This window comes from Hyla sarda, chromosome 1, assembly GCF_029499605.1.
Source record: "Hyla sarda isolate aHylSar1 chromosome 1, aHylSar1.hap1, whole genome shotgun sequence".
NCBI classification, from domain to species: Eukaryota; Metazoa; Chordata; class Amphibia; order Anura; family Hylidae; genus Hyla; species Hyla sarda.
In genome coordinates this window covers 392,800,737-392,827,231 of record NC_079189.1, presented here as the reverse complement: position 1 = coordinate 392,827,231, position 26,495 = coordinate 392,800,737, and the positions used below count along the sequence as shown (strand labels likewise).

General features: G+C 40.0%; 1 protein-coding gene across 1 annotated transcript in view; it reads left to right on the top strand.

Annotated features, from left to right (window-relative positions):
• The window catches only part of SPTLC1 (serine palmitoyltransferase long chain base subunit 1), an 82,932-nt gene that overhangs the window by 48,026 nt on the left and 8,411 nt on the right, over positions 1-26,495 (top strand). The window contains exons 7-12 of the mRNA XM_056525696.1: positions 938-1,067; positions 4,354-4,443; positions 6,313-6,420; positions 16,603-16,698; positions 20,855-20,951; positions 26,211-26,265. Of these exons, the coding sequence (XP_056381671.1) occupies positions 938-1,067; positions 4,354-4,443; positions 6,313-6,420; positions 16,603-16,698; positions 20,855-20,951; positions 26,211-26,265 (576 nt within the window). The remainder of the gene's footprint in view (positions 1-937; positions 1,068-4,353; positions 4,444-6,312; positions 6,421-16,602; positions 16,699-20,854; positions 20,952-26,210; positions 26,266-26,495) is intronic.

The window sequence follows — 26,495 nt, the reverse complement described above, 5'->3', positions numbered from 1 at the left end:
CATCAAGAGTGGTGTATGTGAACGTCTTTTTACCCCATTAAAGGGGTATTCCGGGCAAAAACATTTTATCCCATATCCAAAGGGGAGAAGATTTCTGATCGCGGGGGATCCTGCTGCTGAGACCCCCCCACGATCTCCCTGCAGCACCCACATTTGTATGCGGGTGCTGAATCTATAGTTTCGGAAACCTCCGGGTTTCCGGGACTGGGGTGGGGACGTGACGCCACGCCCCCTCCATTCATGTCTATGGGAGGGGGCCTGATGGCCACCACGCCCCCTCCCATAGACATGAATGGAGGAGGCGTGGCGTCACGTCCCCAGTCCCGGAAACCTGGAGGTTTCCGAAACAGCAGATTCAGCACCTGCATACAATGCGGGTGCTGCAGGGAGATCGTGGGGGGGTCTCGGCAGCAGGCCTCCCTGCGATCAGACCCCTTATCCTTTGGATAGGGGATAAAATGTTTTTGCCCGGAATACCCCTTTAATTCATGTGGTGGAAACTTTCCTGCACCAGATTTATTACATTATGCAGGACATGTGATAAATCTGGTGTTGATCACATCTTACTTTACTACACAGCTTTGTATGGGGACCCTCTGCGACTTTTTATCCCGTGCGACAAAATGTGCAACTTTTTAATAATGCTGTTTGTAGTCAATTTTGTAAGCAAAGTAAGGGCTGGTGTAGATATGCGCCCAAGTTAGCACAGTTGCGGCAAACTGAAGTCGTTCATGATAAATTCCTGACCACTTCATGATATCAACTGAAATCATGACTTGGTGTGTTCCTTTTGAAAAACCTGCTATAGCAAAAGTCACAATAAAGTCTCAAAACAGCATTTAAGACAAATGTGCACCACAGAACTAGGGTAAAACAAATGATAAATTCCCCCCAAAGAACTCTGATATGTTAACACTGATCTACTTTGTGTTCCCAGGGATGAAGCTGCATGTTTTGCTATTCAGAAGGGGCTACAAGCATCAAGAAGCAACATTAAGTACTTCAAGCACAATAATATGAGTGACTTGGAGCGATTGCTAAAAGAACAGGAACTAGAAGATCAAAAGGTAATAATTCATTGTAATTACCAGTTATAACCATGCTGCCTCCGCAGATCTACATGGAATGTTTGTATGTAAGCATTCATATCAATGAAAAGAACACAAAAATTTGGACATCCATGAAGCATATTATTAGTATTTGTTATGAAATTCAATAGTAAAATAGAAAACAATCAATTATTGGGCCTCTGTTATCAAAGTTTCCTAAAAGAAAAATGTCTTTGTAGCCCATAACAACCATTCAGAGCAGCTTTCATGTCTCATACTGCTCTGCTACAATGAAAGCTGAGTTCTGATTCCCACTTGATCAGTCCTGTGCACTATTACCCATTGTACTTTTATTTATGTCCAACTTTGTGCCATTTTAGACTGTTTATATTCTGATACATCAGTGTTACTGTTATCTGCAGTGGTCCTAGAACGTATGTTTTTTTATTTTTTATCGTGCTGTAAGGGTAATGTTCTAGTGGATCCTTATCACTAAAAACCACAACAAAATGTGGTCAAGAAGCACAGTCATTGGCTGTGTGGCACCCTACCAGTCTTATTTTGAACTTACCCTAAATCTTCATAGATGAACATGTGCTATTGACAAGCCACGACCATATTGCATTCCTTTTAAAGGAAATCTGTCATCAGTGTCACCTGCACTTACCTATCGGTACAGACAGGTAGTGCAGGTGACCCTGATGACAACTGTACTTACCTTGTCCCATTCCGTGCAGGGGGTCTCCGGTAATCTTCTCTGTTATCCTTAGCTCCGGGTCTGACTTGGAGAATGGGCGGAGCTTAGTGATGTCACTTCTGCTGTTCTCTGCTGGGTCCTGCTGCTAGAGAACAGCAGCAGTGATGTCACTAATCTCTGCCCATTCTCCAAGCTGGGCCCGGAGCTTAAGATAACTGAGAAGATTTCTGGTGATCGCCAGCACGGAATGGGACAAGGTAAGTACAGTTGTCATGAGTGTCACCTGCACTACATGTCTGTACTGACAGGTTAGTGCAGGTGACACTGGTGAAAGATTTCCTTTTAAATGCCTTTTATTAGTGGTAAATGTTGCTTGGCTTACCTTGCCCTCATGCATATGGTGTATGTCCTTTTACATAGGCAGACTACTGCCCAATACGAGCACTAGTTATAGACAAGGTGATTGGTTTACACAGGGTAATTGTCAGCAGTAAGGCCCACTCGAACAATTGAGTGATCATTCCTGTGGACCTTCTCTCCCAACAGTTATGTCGTGTAAATTGTCCTTTCAACAAGTGTTGTTTATTTCTATGATTGCTGGTAACACTGACTTTAAGGGGGAAGAAGTGCTGCTGACAGTGTTTTTGTACCCACCTAATACATGTGATCAGCTGACAGGTAAATGTTTGCCGGGGACAACATAAATGCCCTGTATGCAAAGGTATTAAGGGTGTACCCCAGCATCCATAGGATAGGGGGATAAGTGTCTGATCGAGCCTCTGGGCGCCATAGATACATGAGTGTTGTTTTTGGGTATCTATGATTCCCACAGAGAGAACGCATGGAGTTGGGAGATTTGGGGCACCATTTTGGAGATCCTGTCAGTTCTGTGCTTTAAGCCACCCCCTGTTAAACTCCTAAACAGTGACATGTCATCACTGAAGGGGGGTATAGCAAAGGGCCTGAGAGGCTCACACTAGGAACTACATAACTCCCATTCCATTGTGAGTGTATTAGGATCTTAGGAAAACACTGGATTTCAAGAAGTCAATTAGTAGGAAGTGCTTTACTTTTTCAAGCTAGGGCTATAGGTGTAAAAAAAAAAAAAAAAAATGTTTTTACTGCAATGGGAATGAACAACCATGCATATGGCAGTACTTATTCTAGGAAACCATTGGATGGGAAGGAATAACATAGGCACATGATTGTCGGCCAATAAAAGCATCTCTTGCTACTAGTATGTATTCATTTATAAAATCGCTATGTGATTAATGGTAGAAGTGAGAAGACTGCCTCTATAAAGCCTGACTTTCATTTTCACAGCCTTATTTCACACTGTGTAATGACTGGAATTTTGAGTATAAGGTCTGCATTAAAGGGGAACTCCACTGGTCAGCGTTCGGAAGAAAACGTTCTGAACACTGTTTTCGTGCTGCGGGGGTCGGCCACGCCCCTCGTGACATCACGGCCACATCCCCTCAATGCAAGTCTATGGGAGGGGGCGTGACGGCAGTCACGCCCCCTCCCATAGACTTGCATTGAGGGGATGTGGCCATGATGTCACGAGGGGCGTGGCCGACCCCCGCAGCGCAAAAACAGCGTTCAAAACATTTACTTCTGAACGCTGACCAGTGGAGTACCCCTTTAACAAATGCAATAGACTTTGTTTAGGAATGATTTTCTTTTATTAACAATTTGCCAATACAATCTGTTTTAGAATGCTATAGAGTTGTTCCACCGGGGAAAATGATCTTTTATGTAAACCTCTATATTAAAACCCTTTTACTGATGTCAGTTTATGGCAAGCCTTTCAGCTAAATCATGTATCCATGTAAATCTCACTTGTGGCAATATATGATAATTATTTGACTACTTTACAACACAAGAAAAATGAGGCCTAGTAACCTCAACTGGCCAATAAAAGTAGAAGTAATAATAACTTCTTTGGATTCAGGGTCAGTCTCTTTTAATGTGGTGTAACAAATTGCATACAAATGTAACATGAGGATTTAATGTACATAGCTCCAGTAAAGAACTAAATTATCCCACCGGTATATAGCTCATGCATCCAAAGCAGCTAGTATAGTGATAGTTATAATAGATAAAATGTGTTATTTCTACTTGTTACTTTTTTTTCAGTACAGAAACAAAATGAAAACCAAAAGTGGGGATAACCTAGCCCACAATGGAGGCGATCACACACATGGGCTTGTAAATGTTATGAGTAATATGCTTGTATAATTTGTGGAATTCCTAGGTATGCCCAGGAGAACAATGCTTATTGTATCAAGGCTTTTTTCATAAGGGTTACAAACATTGATTTGCTCTTCTTTTTTATTTTTTTGGTCCTTGCTAGCTTCTGCCAAGAGCTGTGTAGCATAATATATAGCCACAGTGAGGTATATCATTAGGAAAGCATGTTTGTGGCTGAAAACACAACCCAGCATGGGGATAGAAAACTGAAAAGGAAAACTAGCAACAGGCTAGGGAACAAAGATGTAGAATATTAGCCGTACATAGTTGTGTATAGTTTTGTACGTTACCATTTTTGTTTGCTCTGCATGATCTACATAATTAATATTTTTGTGTCCTTCTTCTTTCCAAAAGAATCCACGTAAAGCCAGAGTGACCAGACGATTTATTGTTGCCGAAGGACTCTATATGAACACCGGTGACATCTGTCCTCTTCCAAAACTGGTGGGTGAATTTTTCCACAGAAATATGTTTAAAGTGGTACTCCAGTGGAAAACATTTTATTTTTTTTTAAATCAACTGGTGGCAGAAAGTTAAACAGATTTGTAAATTACTTCTATTAAAAAATCTTAAACCTTCCAGTACTTATCACCTGCTGTATGATCCAAAGGAAGTTCCTTTCTTTTTGTTTCCTTTCTGTCTGACCACAGTGCTCTCTGCTGACACCTCTGTCCATTTTAGGAACTATCCAGAGTATGAGCAAATCCCCATAGCAAACTATCCTGCTCTGGACAGTTCCTAAAATGGACAGAGGTGTCAGCAGAGAGCACTGTGGTCTGACAGAAAGGAAATTCAAAAAGAAATCAATGTTTTTTCGAAGCCGGTTTTATTGACTATGAAACTTTAGAAAACAATCACAATGCAGCAAAATAGGAATGAGAAGCATAGGAAAAATAGTAGCATATTTAAATACAAGGCCCTTGAAGGCGCAAGTAACATGTATTCATTTCAGTTTATACCTATGCAGATGTCAATGGGGGGGATATATATGTTGTTGACTTCTGACATAGGCAAGATCCATCAACAAAAGTCTCATCTTTATGACCAGCCTTAGTCCTAAACTTTATTTCATACCTAGGGTTTTAAAACAGCAACACTGTGAACCATTGTTTTATAGGTGTACTGCCAGTGCTGACACAGGCACAGTAGTACAGGAAAGTCTGTCTTGCTGTAATTGTTGTCCTGTGCACTACTATTTGGCTCCGAAAAGTCATGAAAACAAACAATTCCACAAAAAAAGCCCTAAACAGCAATAAGCCATGATTGTGACCACAAAAGGCAGTTAGCTGGCCACCCGTGTATTGAACTTTTGACACGCAATAATGGGTTTCCATGAACCTGCAAATTCTGCAGCCCTCAAAGTTGAATAGATATATTGTATCTAATAATTGATACAAGATATATGAATCACACAGTGTGGTTGTAGTTTTACACACCTAAAAGTTTGTTAGATACTCAATTCTGTTACACACAAATATTTCTCATGTAGCAGTCTTTTTTTTTTTTTTTTTTATAATTTCTTATGTTAACCCCTTCATCTGTGTGTATGTACTGCTTTCTTTATTGTGCAAGAAATTAATGGAATGTTATACATTTCAAGGGGTACTCCGGTGTAACACTTTTTTTTTATTTTATTTTTTTTATTAACTGGTGGCAGAAAGTTAAACAGATTTGTAAATTACTTCTATTAAAAAATCTTAATCCTTCCAGTACTTATTAGCTGCTGAATACTACAGAGGAAATTCTTTTCTTTTTGTAACACAGAGCTCTCTGCTGACATCATGACCACAGTGCTCTTTGCTGACACCTCTGTCCATTTTAAGAACTGTCCAGAGTAGGAGAAAAATCCCCACAGAAAACATATGCTGCTTTGGACAGTTCCTAAAATGGACACAGATGTCACCAGAGAGCACCGTAGTCAAGATGTCAGCAGAGAGCTCTGTGTAATTTACAAAACTGTAAGTAATTTACAAAACTGTTTAACTTTCTGGCACCGGTTGATAAAAAAAAAAAAAATAAGTTTTCCACCGGAGTACCCCTTTAAAGCTTTACCAAGATTCTTTTGTTTTTGCTAGTTATATATAGTGAATCCTAGTGATGTGGGGAGCCCCCTTCTTTCCCAATTCATGTGGTGACTATTTAAAATTAATCATAGAATGCAAACCTATTTTTTACATGCCCTATTATAAACCTAAAGCAATCTATTGGAATTACCTTGCACCCTCTAATTCATGTTTATTTTCTTTGATCCAGTGTTTATATGCCTTTCATTTTTGTTGAAGTTTTAGCTTTTGTTGTTTTTGGAAATTGCAGGTTGAGTTAAAATACAAATACAAAGTAAGAATATTCCTTGAGGAAAGTCTCTCGTTTGGCGTTTTAGGGGAACATGGACGTGGAGTTACTGAACACTTTGGTATAAATGTAAGTGTGTTCTGCCAACAGTAGAATGTATTTTATGTATCATCTTGTAAGGGTAAAAAAATGAATTTTAGGGTTTACATTTTGACATAATTATCAACTTGCATATGTCATCTTTTATTGTTGGAACACTGAGATTCTTTCCATACTCACAAAAAAGTTAGGTTTACACTGTGCAGTGTGTTTTCTACGTAGACTGCACATCTCTGTCCAGAAGGTGGTGCAGAATAGTGATGAGCGGCATTGGCCATATTCCAATTCGCGATATTTCGCGAATATATAAACGAATATTTGTCCTATATTTGCGAATATATTCGTTATATTTGAGGAAGAGAACAGTAAGGGGGTGGGCTTTACTATTGGATGCTAGGAATGTTATTGGTAACCTCTGACAAGTGTATGTGCATCATTCTAATTGGCCCTCAAGTGAAAAGAGCGAATATGCGGGAAAAAAGCCAATATTCGTAATTTTGAAAATATAGCGAATACATTAGCAATATTTGCGAATTTACGAAGTTCGCCATAAAAATTCGAAATGCGAATATTCGTGCCCAACACTAGTGCCGAATACATGCATGTTTATGTATTCCAAGTGACAGCACAATGCCATATTTCTGTATTTTTCACCGTTGAATTTCTAAATGGCAAGTAATGTTTATTTATTTATTTTAATCCTTGCTCTAAAGGGTTCTACAGTATTGCACAATGTAGACTTATGTCATGGCCCAGCTGAAATGAATGTCTAGCTAAGTTGAAGCAGATATACAGTTAATTGAAAAGTTCTTGTACATATATATTATCTTGTATGTCTTTCTTAGCCCTCACATCAATAACCTCCACTAGGAAGGAAGCATTCCCCAAGAGGGGGGAGTTACCAAAGCTACCTCCTAGCATGCATGTGACTTTTCATGTAGGTATTCTATGTAGCTCCTATATTCAAGATTGACAGAACATATAGGAATCAGCCCTCTTGTGTAAAGGTGATGCTAGGCCTTGTGGGAAAACAGGACCTCGTTCTCATGGGTGGTGGGCACCCAGTGGTTAAAGGAGTAGTCCAGTGGTGACCCAGTGGTGAATAACTTATCCCCTATCCTAAGGATAGGGGATAAGTTGCAGATCGCGGGGGGTCCGACCGCTGGGGCCCCCTGCGATCTCCTGTACGGAGCCCCGACAGCCCGCGGGAAGGGAGCGTGTCGACCTCCGCACAAAGCGGCGGCCGACACGCCCCCTCAATACAACTCTATGGCAGAGCTGAAGCGCTGCCTTCGGCAATCTCAGGCTCTGCCATTGAGATGTATTGAGGGGGCGTGTCGGCCGCCGCTTCGTGCGGGGGTCGACATCCGCTATCTGGCCGGAGAGCCTGGCCCCTGTACAGAGAGATCGCAGGAGGCCCCAGCGGTCGGACCCCCCGCGATCTCAAACTTATCCCCTATCCTTAGGACAGGGGATATGTTTTTCACCACTGGACTACCCCTTTAAATGCTCATTGATCAGTCTCTTGACACGTGGATAGGTGATTAGTTATAATTTTGGCAAAATCTTTGTGGGTTACAATAACAGTAATTGTTATTCCAGCTACACATATCTGTACAAGTAATGGGACACAGTAAAATAAGCTTCATTAATGCTACTGTCAGAGGCTTTTGGCAATTTTACATGGGCCTTCAAAATAATGGAGCTTTACAGAACCCATTGTGAGGTTCTGGCCTTCATTGGGCACAGTAGCTGTCTGTTTGTCTGGCACTTGCCACTATGATTTCCATCATATTGTCATGACAGCAGTGTGAACAGAGCCTTAGGTGTGTGGTTTCCATCCCTTTTAACTACTGTGTATTTCTTACTGGGGCTCAGTACGTTTTACAAATTAGAGTAATTAAACTAGTTGAAATATTACTTGCTCCTAAACTGTACCTCTGCATATGTCATTAGGACTTGCATATTTTGTGTGTTATGTTGCATAAAATAGTTCTTGTACGTTTGTAGCTCTCATTAGTAAATGACATGGGTTGAGATGTGGCATTTTTAAAGCTCGGGCAGAGTAAGAAGCATTTCAGAAAACACAATGTAGCTTCATTCTTCTTTTAACAGAGGAAATTGAAATTAATTTTATGACTAGTTAATTGCTTTTCAGTCCATTTACCTTATCATGTAAAAGACTACACACAAGTGAGCCCCACGAAAGCTGGTGCTAAAATTTTTTTGGCTCTTTGGAACCTCTGCACAAAAATGTCATTATTTAACATGTGATCCCTAGTTATAAATCCTTGGTATGTGTGGTTAAGTAATGATGTCTCAGAAAACTTCTATAAATCTGTAGTCCGAGGCCGTCTGCATTCATCCCTAACCAATTAAAACTGATTTATGAAGTTATTTCGTATAGTATGAAACTTCCGGCCCAGTGCTATTGTGGCAGATTTCTCTTTCTAGCAAGAAGTGCTGAAATTGTTGCTTTCTGTGCCTATGCCCAGACTTCAGCTCCGCGTGTTGTAGTTTGCATGTGATGCTATATAATAGTTTCATGTTTAAGTTTTTTATTTTTTTATTTATTTTTATTTTTTAAGAATCTTTCAAGTTCTGACATTTAACAACTTCATTAAAACTGTTGGACCAGAATGTAACCTTACTTATGTGGCTTCCTTGTGTCTTGCCTGAGGCTGGTTCCTCTGACAGTGTTGTGGTGACTTGACAGCTCTATACCTCTGATCAGTTTATTGCTTTTTACACTAGGAAACTACATTTCCCAGGAGCCCTGCATCTCTTTTCCTGGCAAGATGTTTAGAGTATAAGTCTTACATGTGCATGACTTTCTTTTGGTAGGGATTTTATTAATTGACAGATCACATGTGTAGTCTTCAGTACTCTCTTGACTTCGCATAGCCAAATGGTTCCATCAAAATGCTGCGAAGAGTATGCACCATGTTAAGTACAGTACTTTATACTATATGTGCTTGACCTATGCAGTGCTAATTCACTTATGGCTCATGTCACTCTCAGGGCACAGATTGTCCAAACCAAAGCAATTTATTGCCAGAAGCAAGTGATCACACCCTCCAAATAAGATGGCTTAAGGGCCAGAGAGTTTAAGACAGGCACTTACTACTTCACTACAACCCCAACTGTTGCATTAGATAACAGCAGCCATCCCGACCTGATCTCTGCATAGAGATAAAGGATGATCAGAAACATGCAGGGTATAAATGTACACCCTGACAGGGCCCGTCTCTACCTTAAGGCAGCTGCCTTAGGGTGCTCAGCCAAGGGGGCGGAAAAATCCTAGCAGGCGTTAGGGGAATATGTCTAGAGAGGATTAGTGCTGGCTGGGCTACTGTGAACTGGTGTTTTGAAGATTTGTGCTCCCTGAAGAATCCTGCAGCTCTCAGGGCGCTCAAATCTTCAGAACACCGGCGGCAAGTGGGGAGGGTTAATAGCTGCTTGTGTGAGTCGGTCTGCTGCGCTGTTCTGTGCAGGGGTGGACTGAAGGGGCCTGTGAGGAGGCCCATCGCTGCCATCACTCCACCCCAAACCCCTGCTCCGAGTCATTTTAGCTGCCGACAGTCTGCAGGCCCTTTAAAATTTACTCAGGTGCCGCGCTGACTCCAATGGGAGGAGAGGAACGCTCCTTCTTCTCCTCTCCCGCTCCCGTCCTATTGGTGGTGCACTCTCGCACTGTGCATGCTTTACTTCTTGCTCCTCCACAGACACTGACACCTGGAAGAGTAACACTTCCCCTGCCTGCCGCCGGTGCTGCCCATCAAAGTAAGTGACTGTCTATTTATCTAAAGCCACAAAAAGGTCCAACAGCACTCCAAAATTGTGCAAGCAAACATGCTTTATTAACCCATGTTCTGGTGAATGCAACGTTTCCACAGCATCACGCTGTCTTTCTCAAGCTGGCTGTTGGACCTTTTTGTGGCTTTGGATCTAATTTTCAGTTTGCGATTGGGGCCGAGTCTATTTCTGTTTGCACCGTGCACTTAGATTGCTGCTTCTACCATTTCTGCTATCTATCACATATCTATCTATCTATCACATATCTATCTATCTATCACATATCTATCTATCTATCTATCACATATCTATCTATCTATCACATATCTATCTATCTATCACATATCTATCTATCTATCACACCTCTATCTATCTATCACACATCTATCTATCTATCACACATCTATCTATCTATCTATCACATATCTATCTATCACATATCTATCTATCTATCACATATCTATCTATCTATCACATATCTATCTATCTATCACATATCTATCTATCTATCACATATCTATCTATCTATCACATATCTATCTATCTATCACATATCTATCTATCTATCACATATCTATCTATCTATCACATATCTATCACATATCTATCTATCTATCACATATCTATCACATATCTATCTATCTATCTATCACATATCTATCTATCTATCTATAACATATCTATCTATCTATCTATAACATATCTATCTATCTATCTATAACATATCTATCTATCTATCTATCACATATCTATCTATCTATCTATCACATATCTATCTGGGGGGCTATATGAGGGCTATTTTTTTTATGCCATGGTGTGTAGTTTTTTTATCGGTACCATTTTTGTTTTAATGGGACTTTTTGATCTTTTTATTAATATTTTTATGCTATATGAAGTGACAAAAAAATGCACAATTTTCGACTTTGTATTTTTTTATGTGTACGCCATCCACCATGCTGTTTAGCTAAGCTTATATTTTAATAGTTCGGACATTTTACGCATGCAGCGGTGATTCAAACTTTTATTTGGGGGGAGGGCTTATTCACATTTATTCTTTTTATATATATTTTTTTACATCTTTTTATCAATCTTTTGATTGCATACACTGATCAATGCTATGCCATAGCATAGCATTGATCAGTGTTATCGGCGATCGCAGATCCGACAACGAGGAGGCAGGTGAGGACCCTCCTGTTGTCCAGTAAGCTGATTGGGATATCGTGATTCTATCGAGATAGTCCCGATCAGCTCCGCTGAGCTGCCGGGATAGTTCTACTTTCACTTTAGACTATGCGATCAACTTTGATCGTGGTGTCTAAAGGGTTAATACTGGGCATAGGCCCGATCGGCGGTGCCTGGTATTAACCCTGGGTCCTGGCTGCTGATAGCAGTCGGGACCCATGGGGTTTGATGCATTCTTCGCTCGTGAGAACGTTTAAACCCCGGTAACGGGATCAGGGCATACAAGTACACCCTACGTCCTTAACTGGTTAAAGGAGAAGCAGATTGGTACATAAGCCACTTCAAGATGTCAACACCAGATGGAACAGCACTTACTGTATGATTGACAGACTCCTTTAAAAAGACTCATCAGTTACCCAAAGGGGCAAACATTATCAGGCCCTAAAGCCAGAACAGTGGAGTGTACTTGAGGAGCTTTCTACTGTGTTTCTTTCGAATCTTTCACCATGAGGTGCTTCCAGTCCACTGCAACTAACTAGCTTCACAGCAGATGGAGTGATATCCTTCCTAAATCCTGTCATTCTTTCCGCTGCGCTGGACGCAAGATTTTGGAGGTTGCATTTTTTGACACCTAAAATTTTTTATAAAAGTGCAGACAGAGCTGCTTGCTCTAAAAAGAAATGGGATCTTGGAGGTGCAGCAGCAAACCTCTTCACCTCCAGTGTCTAGTTCTGCAGCTGATGCTGAGCCTTCAACATCATCTATACTTGACTCTTTCCTTGAGTCTGGTGGCAGTAAGGAGGACACAGAGGGACAACAGATGGAAGAGGATATTAACACAAATAAGGAATCTGTTTTGCTGAATAGCCTCCTTAAGAGGGTGACAACCCTTTTGAGTTTTTGGAAGAGTAACAAGGAAAAATATTCTATTTTGGGCAAACTAGCAAGATCCAACTTATGTATATTGTGAATTGAAATGCTCCCATGGCTTAGATGACTTTGTTCGTACACTGTTCAGCTTCAGTGCACAGTCAGCCAAATTGCTTCCTCTGCAGTATCTAGTTTTAGTCAATCCTTTTTTTTTCCCCCCCTAGAATAAGGAAAAACAAATAAAATCCATCTTTTTTGCACTGCAGCCTTAGGGTATGTTCACCCTAAGTAACTTGAGAGAATCTCTGCAAGCAGATATTCCATCTGGCTTCCGCCGCGAACCAAAATCCTTTGGGGGAAGAACTGCGTGGCCCTGTGCCGTCACCGTTAACGGCAATGGAGTGCTTGTAGAATTCCACGCAAATAATGCACAGGTTAATTCTTCAGCTGCGGAAAATGTTGCAGTGTGAACAGGTCTGTGGGAGAACTAATGTTAGGATTTCACACCATGGAATCCCGCACCAATTTCTCATTGTGAACATACCCTTGTACATTTGCATATACTTTCTATCTGCAGCTACTAGCCATAGTATAAGCACTTTGGCCCAGATTTATCCAACTGTGTGAGAGAAAAAGTGGAGGGTTTTCCCCACAACGACCAATCACAGCTCAGGTAATAAGCTCTGGTAAAGTGAAACCCGAACTGTGATTAGTTGCTGGGCGAAAATCACTCCCCTTTTTCTCTTACACAGTTTGATAAATCAGGACCTATATCTTCAGTCCTCCTCATAGTGCAGTAATCTGGAAAGTATATATCCTTAATTAGGAGGGTATATACTTTCCTGATTACTGTACTGTGTCTTCACTATGAGGACTGGAGTAGTATAGAGCTTATTGCACATTCGATCTCCATATGTAAAGTACTACTACTACTATCCTGACTACTGTATGGTTTCGCTTTGAGGACTGGAGGCATATAGGGCTTATTGCACATTCAATCTCCAAAAAGTACTAATACTATCCTGATTACTATAATATGTGGATAGAGTGGAGACAATGAGACATGTATAGTAGCAGCAGCACTTTAAGAACTAATAGTTAGATGTATGACATGCATTAACTAGTGTGGTGCGCACGTGGCTACAGCCCAGAGTGGATTCTCCTGACCTCCTCCAATATAATTTCTCACTTCTGACTCCCTCTTACCATTAACCCTTTCCCGCTATAGGACATGTGCATACGTCCCAGCACCCGACACGTTCGCATGCTGGGACGTATGCATACGTCCTAGCAATCTCGGACACTGCCGCGGGCAGGGCAGGGGATCGGCGGCGGGACCCGGTTGTCAATCACAGCTGGAGTCCCGCCGGAGCTACGATCGTGCCTGTCCTGGCAGCATTAACCCCATAGAAGCCGTGATCAATCCTGATCACGGCATCTATGATGTTGACAGGGGGAGCGCGCTCCCCCTGTTCACCAACGGCGGCGCCGCGATACGATCGCGGGTCGCTGTTGGTTGCTATGGCAGCAGGAGGTCAGATTATGACCGCCTGCCTGCCTGCTACGGAAGCCTGTGCACAGGCTGTACAGTGTGCAGCTGATCGAGTTATACTGTGCTGCAGTACAAATGTATTGTAGCATAGTATAACCTGTAAAAAATAAAATAAAAAGTTTTTCAATAAAAGTATGAAGTGTAAAAAATTTTTTTTTATAAAATGCCCCTTTCCCAATAAAAACGCTGTATTATCACGTAGGTATTGCCACGTCCGTTACTATAAAACCATTGCCACGACCTGTAGTATAAAACTGTAAAGTGTAAACTATCCCGCACAGTGAACGGCATAAAAAAAAGAAAAAAAAAGTGCAAAATTCACCAATTTTGGTACAAATCGCAGAATAAAAAAGATCAAAAGGTAGCACGTATCGCAAAAATTATACCAATAAAAAGTACAGCTCATCCAGCAAAAAATAAGCCCTTTCTCAATGGCGTCTGACGAAAAATAAAAGTTACAGCTGTTGGAAAATGAATGTCAGAAAAAGAATTTTGCTCAGAAAAGGTATCGCCATAATCGTACTGACCCGAAGAATAAATAGAACATCACATTTATATTATTATTATTTATATTTTAAAAACACCAGAAATTTCCTAGTTTTTCACAATATTTGAGTTTTTCACAAAAAATGTGGCATGTGTCAACAAAAATGCACCACTTTTACAGGTGGGGATGTGACAGAAGGAGGGGGGGAATGTGACAAGGACAAGGGGGGGGGGGGGGAATGTGACAAGGGGGAGATGTGAAATAGGCGGTGGGCATAAAATGGGGGGGATAGATGTGAAATGGAGGCGATTGGACATGAAATGGGGGGATTTCACAATTTTTTTTTTAATTATAACGCATCGCATATAGCAATCGCAATATTTAGGTCCAAAATCACAAACTCACATTTTCCCCATATCGTGCAGCCCTAATATATATATATATATATATATATATATATATATATATTATAGAATGTATACTCATTGGGGGAGATTTATCAAAACCTGTGCAAAGGAGAAGTTGCCCAGTTGCCCATAGCAACCAATCAGATTGCTAGTTTCATTTTGCAGAGGCTTTGTTAAAAATTAAAGAAGTGATCTGATTGGTTGTTATGGGCAACTGGGCAACTTTTCCTCTGGACAGGTTTTGATAAATCTCCCCCAATGGCCCTGATTTACTAAGAGTGGAGTGTTTATTCTGGAGTGATTTCAATATCGCTAGTCTTTTTTTCAGGTTTATTTACTATTCTGTCGCACGTTTTTTTTTTGTGTTGCACTAGTCAATTGTGTCGCACAAACTCCGAGCTAAAGAAATTAGTTGTTTGAGTAAAAATGTTTTAGACTTTGTTTGTTTAAAAATCTTTTCATGAATCAAAAGTATTCATGTGTTTTATAATTTTTCAAACATTACAACAATTATCCTTGTTTATCAGCTTGTGTGTTAAATAGATTTAAACCTAACATTGCAAATGTGTTAAAAAAATATATATATATATTAAACATTAACAATCACAAAAGCATTCAATATTTTATTCATAAGTGTTGAACTGTACAAAATGTTTTCAGGTTATAAAACAAGTTACTTTCACAAAAAACACAATGGCAAACAGTCCCTTGTTAGAAATCATTCATTTTTGGAATTTCACTCGGCCTCTTGGCTGTCGGTTATTGTGTGAGGCAAACTCGCACTTTTTCTCGAGTGATTTTGGAAGTACTCAAAGTATTTTTTGTCGGTAAAATGCCCATTTTTGCATAAAACGCCCATTTCAGAGTGAAAAAGAAACACTCCGAGTGTTTTCTAAAGTGTCAATTGTGCAACTAAAATTTGGTCTCATAAATAGTCGCACAGACATTGCGACTAAAATTTAGGCGCAATAACCGAGAAAGAGTCGGTTGGACTTTAATAAATGAGGGCCAATGTGTGTGAAAACACAATGTATGTTCCAGCATCACTTCCAAACTGTTGAAGATTTTCCCATGATACTTGGTACACATGTGTTACTTATATGTCAACTACAAACATAGGCTAGATCAATTAACCCTTACCCACCCCCATTTGCTAGTGTCGGGGTTTTTGTTTAAAGTTCCATCCACGTCTATGGGAAATGTATGTTCCAGCATAACTTCCAAATGGCTTGAGATATTTTGATGAAACTTAGTACAAGTTACTTTTATGTCAAATAAAAATGATAGTTAAATTAACGCTAACCGGCCCCCATATGTGAAGGATGTTTTTTTTGTCTTAAGTCCCATGCAAGTATATAGGACTACCAGTACCTTACTCCATGCTCCGCTCTGTATCTTCTGGTGGGTGCGTCAGTCCAGCCACCACACCCCTCACGCTTGCCACACCCCATCTCACAAAGCCACACCCACAATTTAAGCCACACCCTTTTATTTTCTACCCTTTTTGTGCATTGGTCCGGCTTGCAAGTCATGCCCGCTTCTACAAAACCACACCTCCTGTTTTCGGCTTACAATCTCTTCATCACAACTCAACCCCACCTGAGGACGGGATATGAGGATGGTATATGGGGACGGGATATGAGGACAAGTAATTCCTCCTATGTTGCTTTTCCTCCCCCACGTGGATTAGGTAGGAAAAACCAGGCAACGCCGGGTACTGGTTAATAGAAATTACTGGTTAGCTCTGTTTTGACACTGCACTGCAAATCCAAAGAAAATCTCTCATGCCTTAACGTGACCTCATACGGATGTCTCCCTATATAACCTAAAAGTGGAATGCATTTAAAGTCTTCCATATGTAATTCTATTATACCTTTTTGAAACTAAGAATTTGCATAATTTGTTTTTCTTTCTTTTAGATTGATGACATTGACTTGATAAGTGCGAATATGGAGAATGCTCTTGCTTCCATCGGAGGTTTTTGCTGTGGCCGATCATTTGTTATTGATCATCAAGTACGTTTTAATTTTGTTCCTAATTGTTTTTCCTAAAATATTTTCACCTTTCTTTTGAAAAAAATCTGATATTCTCCAACTCTAAAATACAAGGCTTTAACCTTATTTTATAGTTAATGTTCAGAATATTTTGAGTTGATATTTTTTTACATATGTTAAATACAACCTACTATATTCAAGCATATAGAAAACTGCCCTATTATATGTAAGTTAGGTCTCTGAAGTGAGATTTTTGACTGTACCTTGTAAATCCTGTCATTCCCATTTCTAAAATTTTAAGGAAAACGGTCAGCCTGTTTAACCACACTAAACCCAATACACTAGGTCATAGGGTGGATGAACAGGAGTCCAATGAAGGTTCACTTACTAAAATATGTTCAGTAGGTCCAAAGATATGTCCCCCAGAAGATCCTATGGTAAATTCAGTGGGGGCGGGGCTTCGTGACTTCACTTCACTAGAATGTGGAATCACAGACAATGAATATGTAAATTAAGCCAGCGAAGCCCTGTCCCTTGTCTGCGATTCACTGAATTCAGCAGAGGATCTTCTGGGGGACATATCTCAGGACCTACTGGACCTATTTAAGTAAGTGGCCCCTCTTTGGACTCCTGTTCACCCACACTATAACCCCGTGTATTGGGTTTAGTGTGGTTGAACAGGCTGACAGTTTTCCTTTTAAGTTCTCGTCTATCTGACTGATTCCCTGACTTGTCAGACAAAAATACAAACTTTCATATCTCTGGAAAGAGAGGGTGTATAATGCAACTGTAAAAATGTGTGATCAGAGCATCCTAAGCCATTTAGTGTTAATGCACTCAAATATTTGGGGGCTTGCCACAGGTCCGGTTTAACTTCTTAAGGACCAGGACAATTTTGGCCTTAAGGACCAGAGCGTTTTTTGCACATCTGACCACTGTCACTTTAAGCATTAATAACTCTGGAATGCTTTTACCTTTCATTCTGATTCTGAGATAGTTTTTTTTGTGACATATTCTACTTCATGTTAGTGGTAAAATTTTGTCGATACTTGCATAATTTCTTGGTGAAAAACTCCAAAATTTGATGAAAAAATAGAAAATTTAGCATTTTTCTAACTTTGAAGCTCTCTGCTTGTAAGGAAAATGGATATTCCAAATAAATTATATTTTGATTCACAAATACAATATGTCTACTTTATGTTTGCATCATAAAGTTGACATGTTTTTATTTTCGGAAGACATCAGAGGGCTTCAAAGTTCAGCAGCAATTTTTCACAAAATTTTCACAATCGGAATTTTTCATGGACCAGTTCAGGTTTGAAGTGGATTTGAAGGAATTTCTTATTAGAAATACCCCATAAATGACCGCATTATGAAAACTGCACCCCTCAAAGTATTCAAAATGACATTCAGTAAGTGTGTTAAACCTTTAGGTGTTTCACAGGAATAGCAGCAAAGTGAAGGAGAAAATTCAGAATCTTCATTTTTTTACATTCGCATGTTCTTGTAGAGTAAAAGGAGAAAGATCCTCTAAAAATTTGTAACCCAATTACTCACGAGTAAGGAAATACCTCATATGTGTATGTCAAGTGTTCGGCGGGCGCAGTAGAGGGCTCAGAAGGGAAGGAGCGACAATGGGATTTTGGAGAGTGAGTTTTTCTGAAATGGTTTTTCGGGGGCATGTCGCATTTAGGAAGCCCCTATGGTGCCAGAACAGCAGAAAACAACCCACATGGCATACCATTTTGGAAACTACACTCAAGGCACGTAACAAGGGGTCAAGTGAGCCTTAACACACCACAGGTGTTTGACAACTTTTCGTTAAAGTCGGATGTGTAAATGAAAGAAATTTTTTTCACTAAGGTGCAGTTTTTCCCCCCAAATTTACCATTTTTACAAAGCGTAATGGGAGAAAATGCCCCCCAAAATTTGTTACCCCTTCTCTTTGGAGTATGGAAACTACAGTGCTCAGAAGAGAGAGTCACATTTGGCTTTTGGAAAGCAAATTTTGCTGAAATGGTTTTTGGGGGGCATGTCTCATTTTTCATTTTCACGGACCACTGTTCCAAAAATCTGTCAAACGCCAGTGGGGCGTAAATGCTCACGGCACCTCTTATTACATTACTTGAGGGGTTTAGTTTCCAAAATGGGTTTACATGTTCTAGCACTATGGGGGCTTTGTAAACACACGTGGCCTTCAATTCTGGACAAATTTTCTCTTCAAAAGCCCAATGGCGCTCCCTCTCTTCTGAGAATTGTAGTTCACCCACAGAGCACTTTAAATCCACATATGGGGTATGTTCTTACTCAGAAGAAATGGGGTTACACATTTTAAGGGGATTTTTTTCCTATTTTCCCTTGTGAAAATGAAAAATTTAGGGTAACACCAGCATTTTAGTGAAATTTTTTTTTTTTTTTATTTTCCCATCAAACTTTAACGAAAATTTGTCAAACACCTGTGGGGTGTTAAGGCTCACTATACCCCTTGTTACATTCCGTGAGGGGTTTAGTTTCCAAAATGAGTTCATATGTTTTTTTGCGTTTATGTCAGAACCGCTGTAAAATCATCCACCCCTGTGCAAATCGCCAATTTAGGCCTCAAGTGTACATAGTGCGCTCTCACTCCTGAGCCTTGTTGTGCGTCAGCAGAGCATTTTACACCCACATGTGGGGTATTTCCGTACTCAGGAGAAATTGCGTTATAAATTTTGGGGGTCTTTTTTTCCTTTTACCGCTTGTGAAAATAAAAACACCTGCATGTTAGAGTGTAAAATTATAAAAAAAAAATGTTACAAACAGGCCCCGAGTACGGAACTTCTCCCGAGTACGGAAATACCCCATATGTGGCCTTAAACTATTTCCTTGAAATACGACAGGGCTCCGAAGTGAGAGAGAGAGCCATGCGCATTTGAGGACTAAATTGGGGATTGCATAGTGGTGGACATAGGGGTATTCTATGCCAGTGATTCCCAAACAGGGTGCCTCCAGCAGTTGCTAAACTCCTAGCATGCCTAAACAGTCAGTGGCTGTCCGGAAATGCTGGGAGTTGTTTTGCAACAGCTGGAGGCTCCGTTTTGGAAACACTGCCGTACAATAAGTTTTTCATTTTTATTGGGGGAGGGACAGTGTAAGGGGGTGTATATGTAGTGTTTTACCCTTTATTTTGTTTTAGTGTAGGGTTTTTAGGGTACATTCGCACTGGCGGTTTCCCGCTAGAAGTTTGCGCTGCGGCGAAAAATTTGCCACAGCACAAACTTGAAGCAGGAAACTTACTGTAAACCTGCCCGTGTGAATCTACCCTGTACATTCACATGGGGGGGGGGGGGGCAAACTTCCAGCTGTTTCAAAATTACAACTCCCAGCATGTACTGACAGACAGTGCATGCTGGGAGTTGTACTTTTGCAACAGCTGGAGGCACACTGGTTGGAAAAGTTCTATTACCTAACTCAGTAATTTAACAACCAGTGTGCCTCCAGAATGAACAACTCCCAGCATGAACTGATCGCCCAAGGGCATGCTGGGAGATGTAGTTATGCAACAGCTGGAGGTACGCAACTACAACTCCCAGAATGCCGAGACAGCTGTTGGCGCTTTGGGCATGCTGGGATTTGCAGTTTTGCAACATCTGGAGGGCCACAGTTTAGAGACCACTGCACAGTGATTTCCAAACTGTAGCCCTCCAGATAATGCTAGGCAACTGTTGCAAAACTACAAATCCCAGAATGCCCACCCAGCAAACAGCTGTCTGGGCATGCTAGGAGTTGTAGTTTTGCAACATCTGGAGGGCTACAGTTTAGAGACCACTGTATAGTGGTCTCAAACTATAGCCCTCCAGATAATGCTAGGCAACTCACCGGCTTCTGTAGGATCCAGGGAGCCGCATCACCACCGGCTTCTGTAGGATCCAGGTAGCCGCCCGCTGCCGCATCCGATGGGTAAGTGGACCTTCGGCGTCGGTCCTCCTTGATTTCCCCGTTCTGCCCCGCCTATTGTGGGTGGGCAGAACGGGAAAACCGTACAAGTACGCCCTTGGTCCTTAAGTACCAAGGAGCGAAGGCGTACCTGTACGCCCGTGGTCCCTAAGTGGTTAAGTTTATTGTATGTTACATTTGAAAATTAAAGTATCCAAAATTTTAAGTCTGCATTTTATTATATTGTCTTTTATATCACTTATAGAGACTATCTGGACAAGGGTACTGTTTTTCAGCATCTCTTCCCCCTTTGCTGGCTTCCGCTGCTATTGAAGGTCTCAACATTATGGAGGAAAACTCAGGTATTATTATTATTTTTTTTTCGTTTAGATTTGCAGTTTTTGGTTTATGTAATGGCTGTCTGTTACTGCATTATCATAAATACATTGTATTACTTGGTATACTTGTTGTTAACAAAAACTTTTGCTATAATGTAGATCATACTATTATATGTATATTTATAATATACATTGATTAAAGAAATTGTATATTTTTGGGTGAAAAATGCTGTCCCTGCTTGCCCTCAGTGCACAGAGCCCTGCTTGCCCTCAGTGCACAGAGCCCTGCTTGCCCTCAGTGCACAGAGCCCTGCTTGCCCTCAGTGCACAGAGCCCTGCTTGCCCTACAAATTTTTTAACCAATGCATATTACAAATAGATAATGGTATTATTATCACTTTATATAAAAATTACTACATTATTTAAAACATTTTTTAACGACAGGAACACTTTAAGCCCCAATCAAAGTGGGTTACAGTATTCTGTATGTGAATGACATTGTACAACTATTATTTGCTTGCTGCTGATTTTTGGCAGTGCAGAGATTTGTCTTGCAGATTTGCTATGTACATTTTCTTTAAAAAAAAAATCTGACCCATGTAAACTTTGTTGCGGATTTTATTGCATATTCTGATTAAAGTCAAGGTGGAAATTTTAAAATCTATTCATTAATCGACAAAAAAGAAATGTATTTTTGTAATACTATGACCTTTGTCCAGTACCGTATTAGAATAGAGTTTACAGTTTTTGAGCAAACCAGTAAATACAACAAAATTCCCTGTGCTTTTCATGCAAACAGTCTGCTCTGTTTCCTTCAGCCCATTATCCTATTGGTTGTACATCCTGAAATGTACTTCCTGTTACATTGTACAGGACCCCAGATGAGAATGAAGCCAATACTATCTCGCATCAGGGGTGTGGAAACGTAAAAAAAAAAAAATACTTGTCTAAGGGACTAAAGTGGAACACAATCTAGTTGTCCTACAAGAAAATCCACTTGTCCTGGTAGATAAAATAATTTCAACCAAAATAGTATGTAAATAAGGGCTTTATTAGTTTCTGCACTTTAGTTTTTTTTCCTCCTCGTCCTATAATAGCCATAACTCTTATTTTTCCATCTACAGACCCATATGAGGTTGTTTTTTTGCGGGGGCAAGTATACTTTGTAATGACACCTTTCATTTTTCCATTACTTATGCTCTGAAACAAAAATTGAGGTGAAATTGAAAAAAATGCAAATTTGGGGTTTTTCTTTTTTTTTTGCCATTCAACTTGTGGTCAAACTTGCATATTTTGATACTTTAGGTCGGTCTGATTATAGCAATATCAAATTTGTTTAGTTTCTGTCATGTTTTAATAAAAACATTTTTAATACTTTTTAAATTTTTTTTTTAATTCCTGACCCCTATAACATAATTTTTCCATATACTGGGCTGTATGAGGGCTCATTTTTGGGGCCGTAATATGCTGTTTGTATCTGTACCATTTTGGTATTGATCGGACTTTTTGAACACTTTTTTACTTCATTTATTCTGGGATATGATGTTATAAACATAAACGCAATACTGTGATTTATTTTTATTTTTATTTTTATCACGTTAACGCCATTTACCGTACGTGATATAAAATATATAGTGTGTTCGGCCCTGCTTGCCCGATACAGGGCTACATCAATGAAAAATACACCTGCCTGTCGCCCGGAACTACATGTCCTGGGCGTCGGGCGATAGGATTTCCACATCCCTGCACATAGTGGAAAGAAGTTGGCTGAATTTACAGCTAGAGTGTCCTGTACACAGGAACTGGAAGTCCATGGAAGGATTTACACCAGACAGGACGTTCAGCTAAAGACAACAGAGCAGACAGTTTGCATTAAAGAAGAACTTTGGCAAAAATTTGCTTGGCCCCTATCCACAGGATAGTGGTCGATGATCGTTGGGGGTCCAACAACTGGCATCCCCTGCGTTCACTGGGATGGGACCCGGCGCTCAATGAGAAGTTCGTGCTGCAGGCGGCATGCATTCCATTAATTTTTATGGGAGAGCCGAAAAGACCAGAGTACAGCCCTCAGGCATCATCAGTGCTCCCATAGAAATAAATAGAGCGCATGCCATCTACCAGTAGACAACATGCTCCTCATTTAGAACTGGGGACCAGTCCCAGAGATTGCGGGGGTGGGGGGGGGTCCCAGTGGTCGGACCCCATGCAACTCAGCTAATTGTGGATAGGGGAGAAGTTAAAGGGGTACTCCGGTGGAAAAAAATATATATATATATTTTTTTTAAATCATCTGGCGCCAGAAAGTTAAACAGATTTATAAATTCTATAAAAAAAAAATCTTTACCTTTCCAGTACCTCTAAGCAGCTGTATGTTACAGAGGAAAATCTTTTCTTTTTGAATTTCTTTTGTCTTGTCCACAGTGCTCTCTGCTTACACCTGATTGCCCGTTCAGGAACTGTCCAGAGCAGCATAGGTTTGCTATGGGGATTTTATCCTGCTCTGGACAGTTCCTGATACGGGTATCAGGTGTCATCAGAGAGCACTGAGGACAAGACAAAAAATTAACCCCTTCATGACCCAGGGTTTTTCCGTTTTTGCATTTTCGTTTTTTCCTCCTTACCTTTAAAAAACCATAATTCTTCCAATTTTGCACCTAAAAATCCATATGATGGCTTTTTTTTTGCGCCACCAATTCTACTTTGTAATGACATCAGTCATTTTACCCAATAATCTACAGAGAAATGGAAAAAAAAATCATTGTGCCACAAAATTGAAGAAAAACACAATTTTGTAACTTTTTTGCGTCGTGATCTGAACTTTTTAGCGGTACCATTTTTGTATTGTTCTGACTTTTTGATCACTTTTTATTCATTTTTTCATGATATAAAAAGTGACCAAAAATACGCTTTTTGGGACTTTGGAATTTTTTTGCGCGTACGCCATTGACCGTATGGTTTAATTAATGATATATTTTTATAATTCGGACATTTCCGCACGCGATGATACCACATATGTTTATTTTATTTATTTTTTTACAGTTTTTTTTTAAATGGGAAAAGGGGGGTGATTCAAACTTTTATTAGGTGTTAAATGATCTTTATTCACTTTTTTTTTTGCTGTGTTATAGCTCCCATAGGGACCTATAACACTGCACACACTGATCTTTATCATTGATCACTGGTTTCTCATAGGAAACGAGTGATCAATGATTCTGCCGCTTGACTGCTCATGCCTGGATCTCAGACACTGAGCAGTCATTCGGCGATCGGACAGCATGGAGACAGGTAGGGATCCTCCGGCTATCATGTAAGCTGTTCGGGATGCCACGATTTCGCCGCGGCGATCCCGAACAGCTCCCTGAGCTAACCGGCATTAGTTTACTTTCACTTTAGACGTGGCGTTCAACTATGAACGCCGTGTCTAAAGGGTTAATAGCGCGCGGCACCGCGATCACTGCCGCACGCTATTAGCCACGGGTTCCGGCCATTCCTAGGTGCCGGGCCCGACCTGCTATGACGCGGGGCCACGCCGTGGCCCCACGTTATAGAATGGGAGCCGACCCATGACTTACATCTATGTCGGGAAGGGGTTAATTAAAAAAAGAAAAGCATTTTCTCTGTACCATACAGCTGCTAAAAAGTACTGGAAGGGTAAAGATTTTTTAATAGAAGTAAATTACAAATCTGTTTAACTTCCTTGCACCAGTTGATTAAAAAAAAAAATGTTTTCCACCAGAGTACTGGGTTTCTTCATAGACAACCCCTTTTTGTTTTTTTTGGATCAATAATGTTATATATTTTCAGTTTGGACAGTTTGCTCACGTGATGCTACTAAATATTATTATTATTATTTTTAAATGGGGAAAGAAGGGTGATTTGAATTATTATTGGTGCTCCCCCCCCCCCAATCAATAAAAATATTTGAATCTCCCCACACAAAAGCAAAAAAAAACTTTTTTTTTTCTTTTTTTAAACTCTCTAACCCCTTAAGGACCAAGCCAATTTTGGCCTTACGGACCAGGCCCATTTTATTTTTGCATTTTTGTCTTTTTTCCTCCTCGCCTTCTAAGAATCGTAACTCTTTTATATTTTCATCCACAGATGAGTATAAGGGCTTGTTTTTTGCGTGACCAGTTGTCCTTTATAATGACATCACTCATTTTACCATAAAATGTATGGCGCAACCAAAAAAAATAATATTTGTGTGGAGAAATTAAAAAGAAAACCACAATTTTGCAGTTTTTGGAATGTTTCGTTTTTATGCTGAGCAATTTATTTTTAAAAATGTGATCTTTATTCTGTGGGTCCATACGATTAAAATGATACCCATGATTATATACTTTTCTATTATTGTTGTACTTAAAAAAAAAATAAATAAATAAAAATCTCTAACTTTTTAAGCAAATTAGTACGTTTAAAATCTCTCTATTTTGACGACCTATAACTTTTTATTTTTTCTGTATAAGCAGCGATCTGAAGGCTCATTTTTTTGCACAGTGATCTGTACATTTTTTTGATTCCACATTTGTGTATATTAAACTTTTTTTTATTAATTTTTTAATAATTTTTTTTTCAATAAAATGTGACAAAAAAGCAGCAATTTTGGACTTCTGATCAGCATAAAATGTAGCCGCGCTGCCGCAGGTGATCTGTAATTGATCATGGCATCTGAGAGGTTAATGGCTGCTATCAGCAGCCAGGACCTGCCGAACATGACCCGTGCATGGCTCCGATGCTCGCGGTCATGTACAGGACGTAAATGAACGTCCTGGTGCGCAAAATACCGCCGCATTAGGACGTACATTTACATCCTTGGTCGTTAAGGGGTTAAGCCCTTTGGTGAGATCTGCACTCTGCAGACTGCATAGTAGATTTTCCTGTCGCAGACATGGAGAAATATTGAAGGCCTTTTGCTTCTATAGAAACAGATCGACATCCTGCAATATGCACAGGTTTCAATCTGGCATTGTCTGCCCTGTCCTACATTGATCGATATTGATTACAGCACTTAAGGGGTTAAATGACATCATCACTGTCTTCAGTCATTGACTGTGAATGCCACTGCTGAAAGCAGCAGTCACTTATAGTTTATTTATTAAGTGCAGCTCCTGCACTCTCTTCAGAATGCACTGCTTGGCGTCAGTGTAAGGCTTGATGGGTTAAGACACTGACAACCATGCGGTTTATCTATGTACGTTGCAGAAAGGGGTTAAGTGTTCATGATTTTTTCCGTGTTAATAATTATCAATAATTTTTATTTTATGTATTTATTTACTGATATAGAAATATTCTTCACTTTAAAAGAAAAATGCCAACGAATTCATAAAGCTTTGCAAGGGTATGTATCGAATTTCTTTTCTTTTTCCCCCCTCAATCACCACCGCCCAACCCCAATCCCCCCCCCCCCTTTCCTTGACCATACTGTCTGTATTGTTGACTTTATGCAAAATTTCTGTAAAAATGCAACAGGTACACAAAGAGCACAATTCATTCAAATAGGTAGTCAGTGTTGCTATGGTCATGTATGGTTTTATTTTTTTTTACTTATTAGTGTACCTGTCACTAATA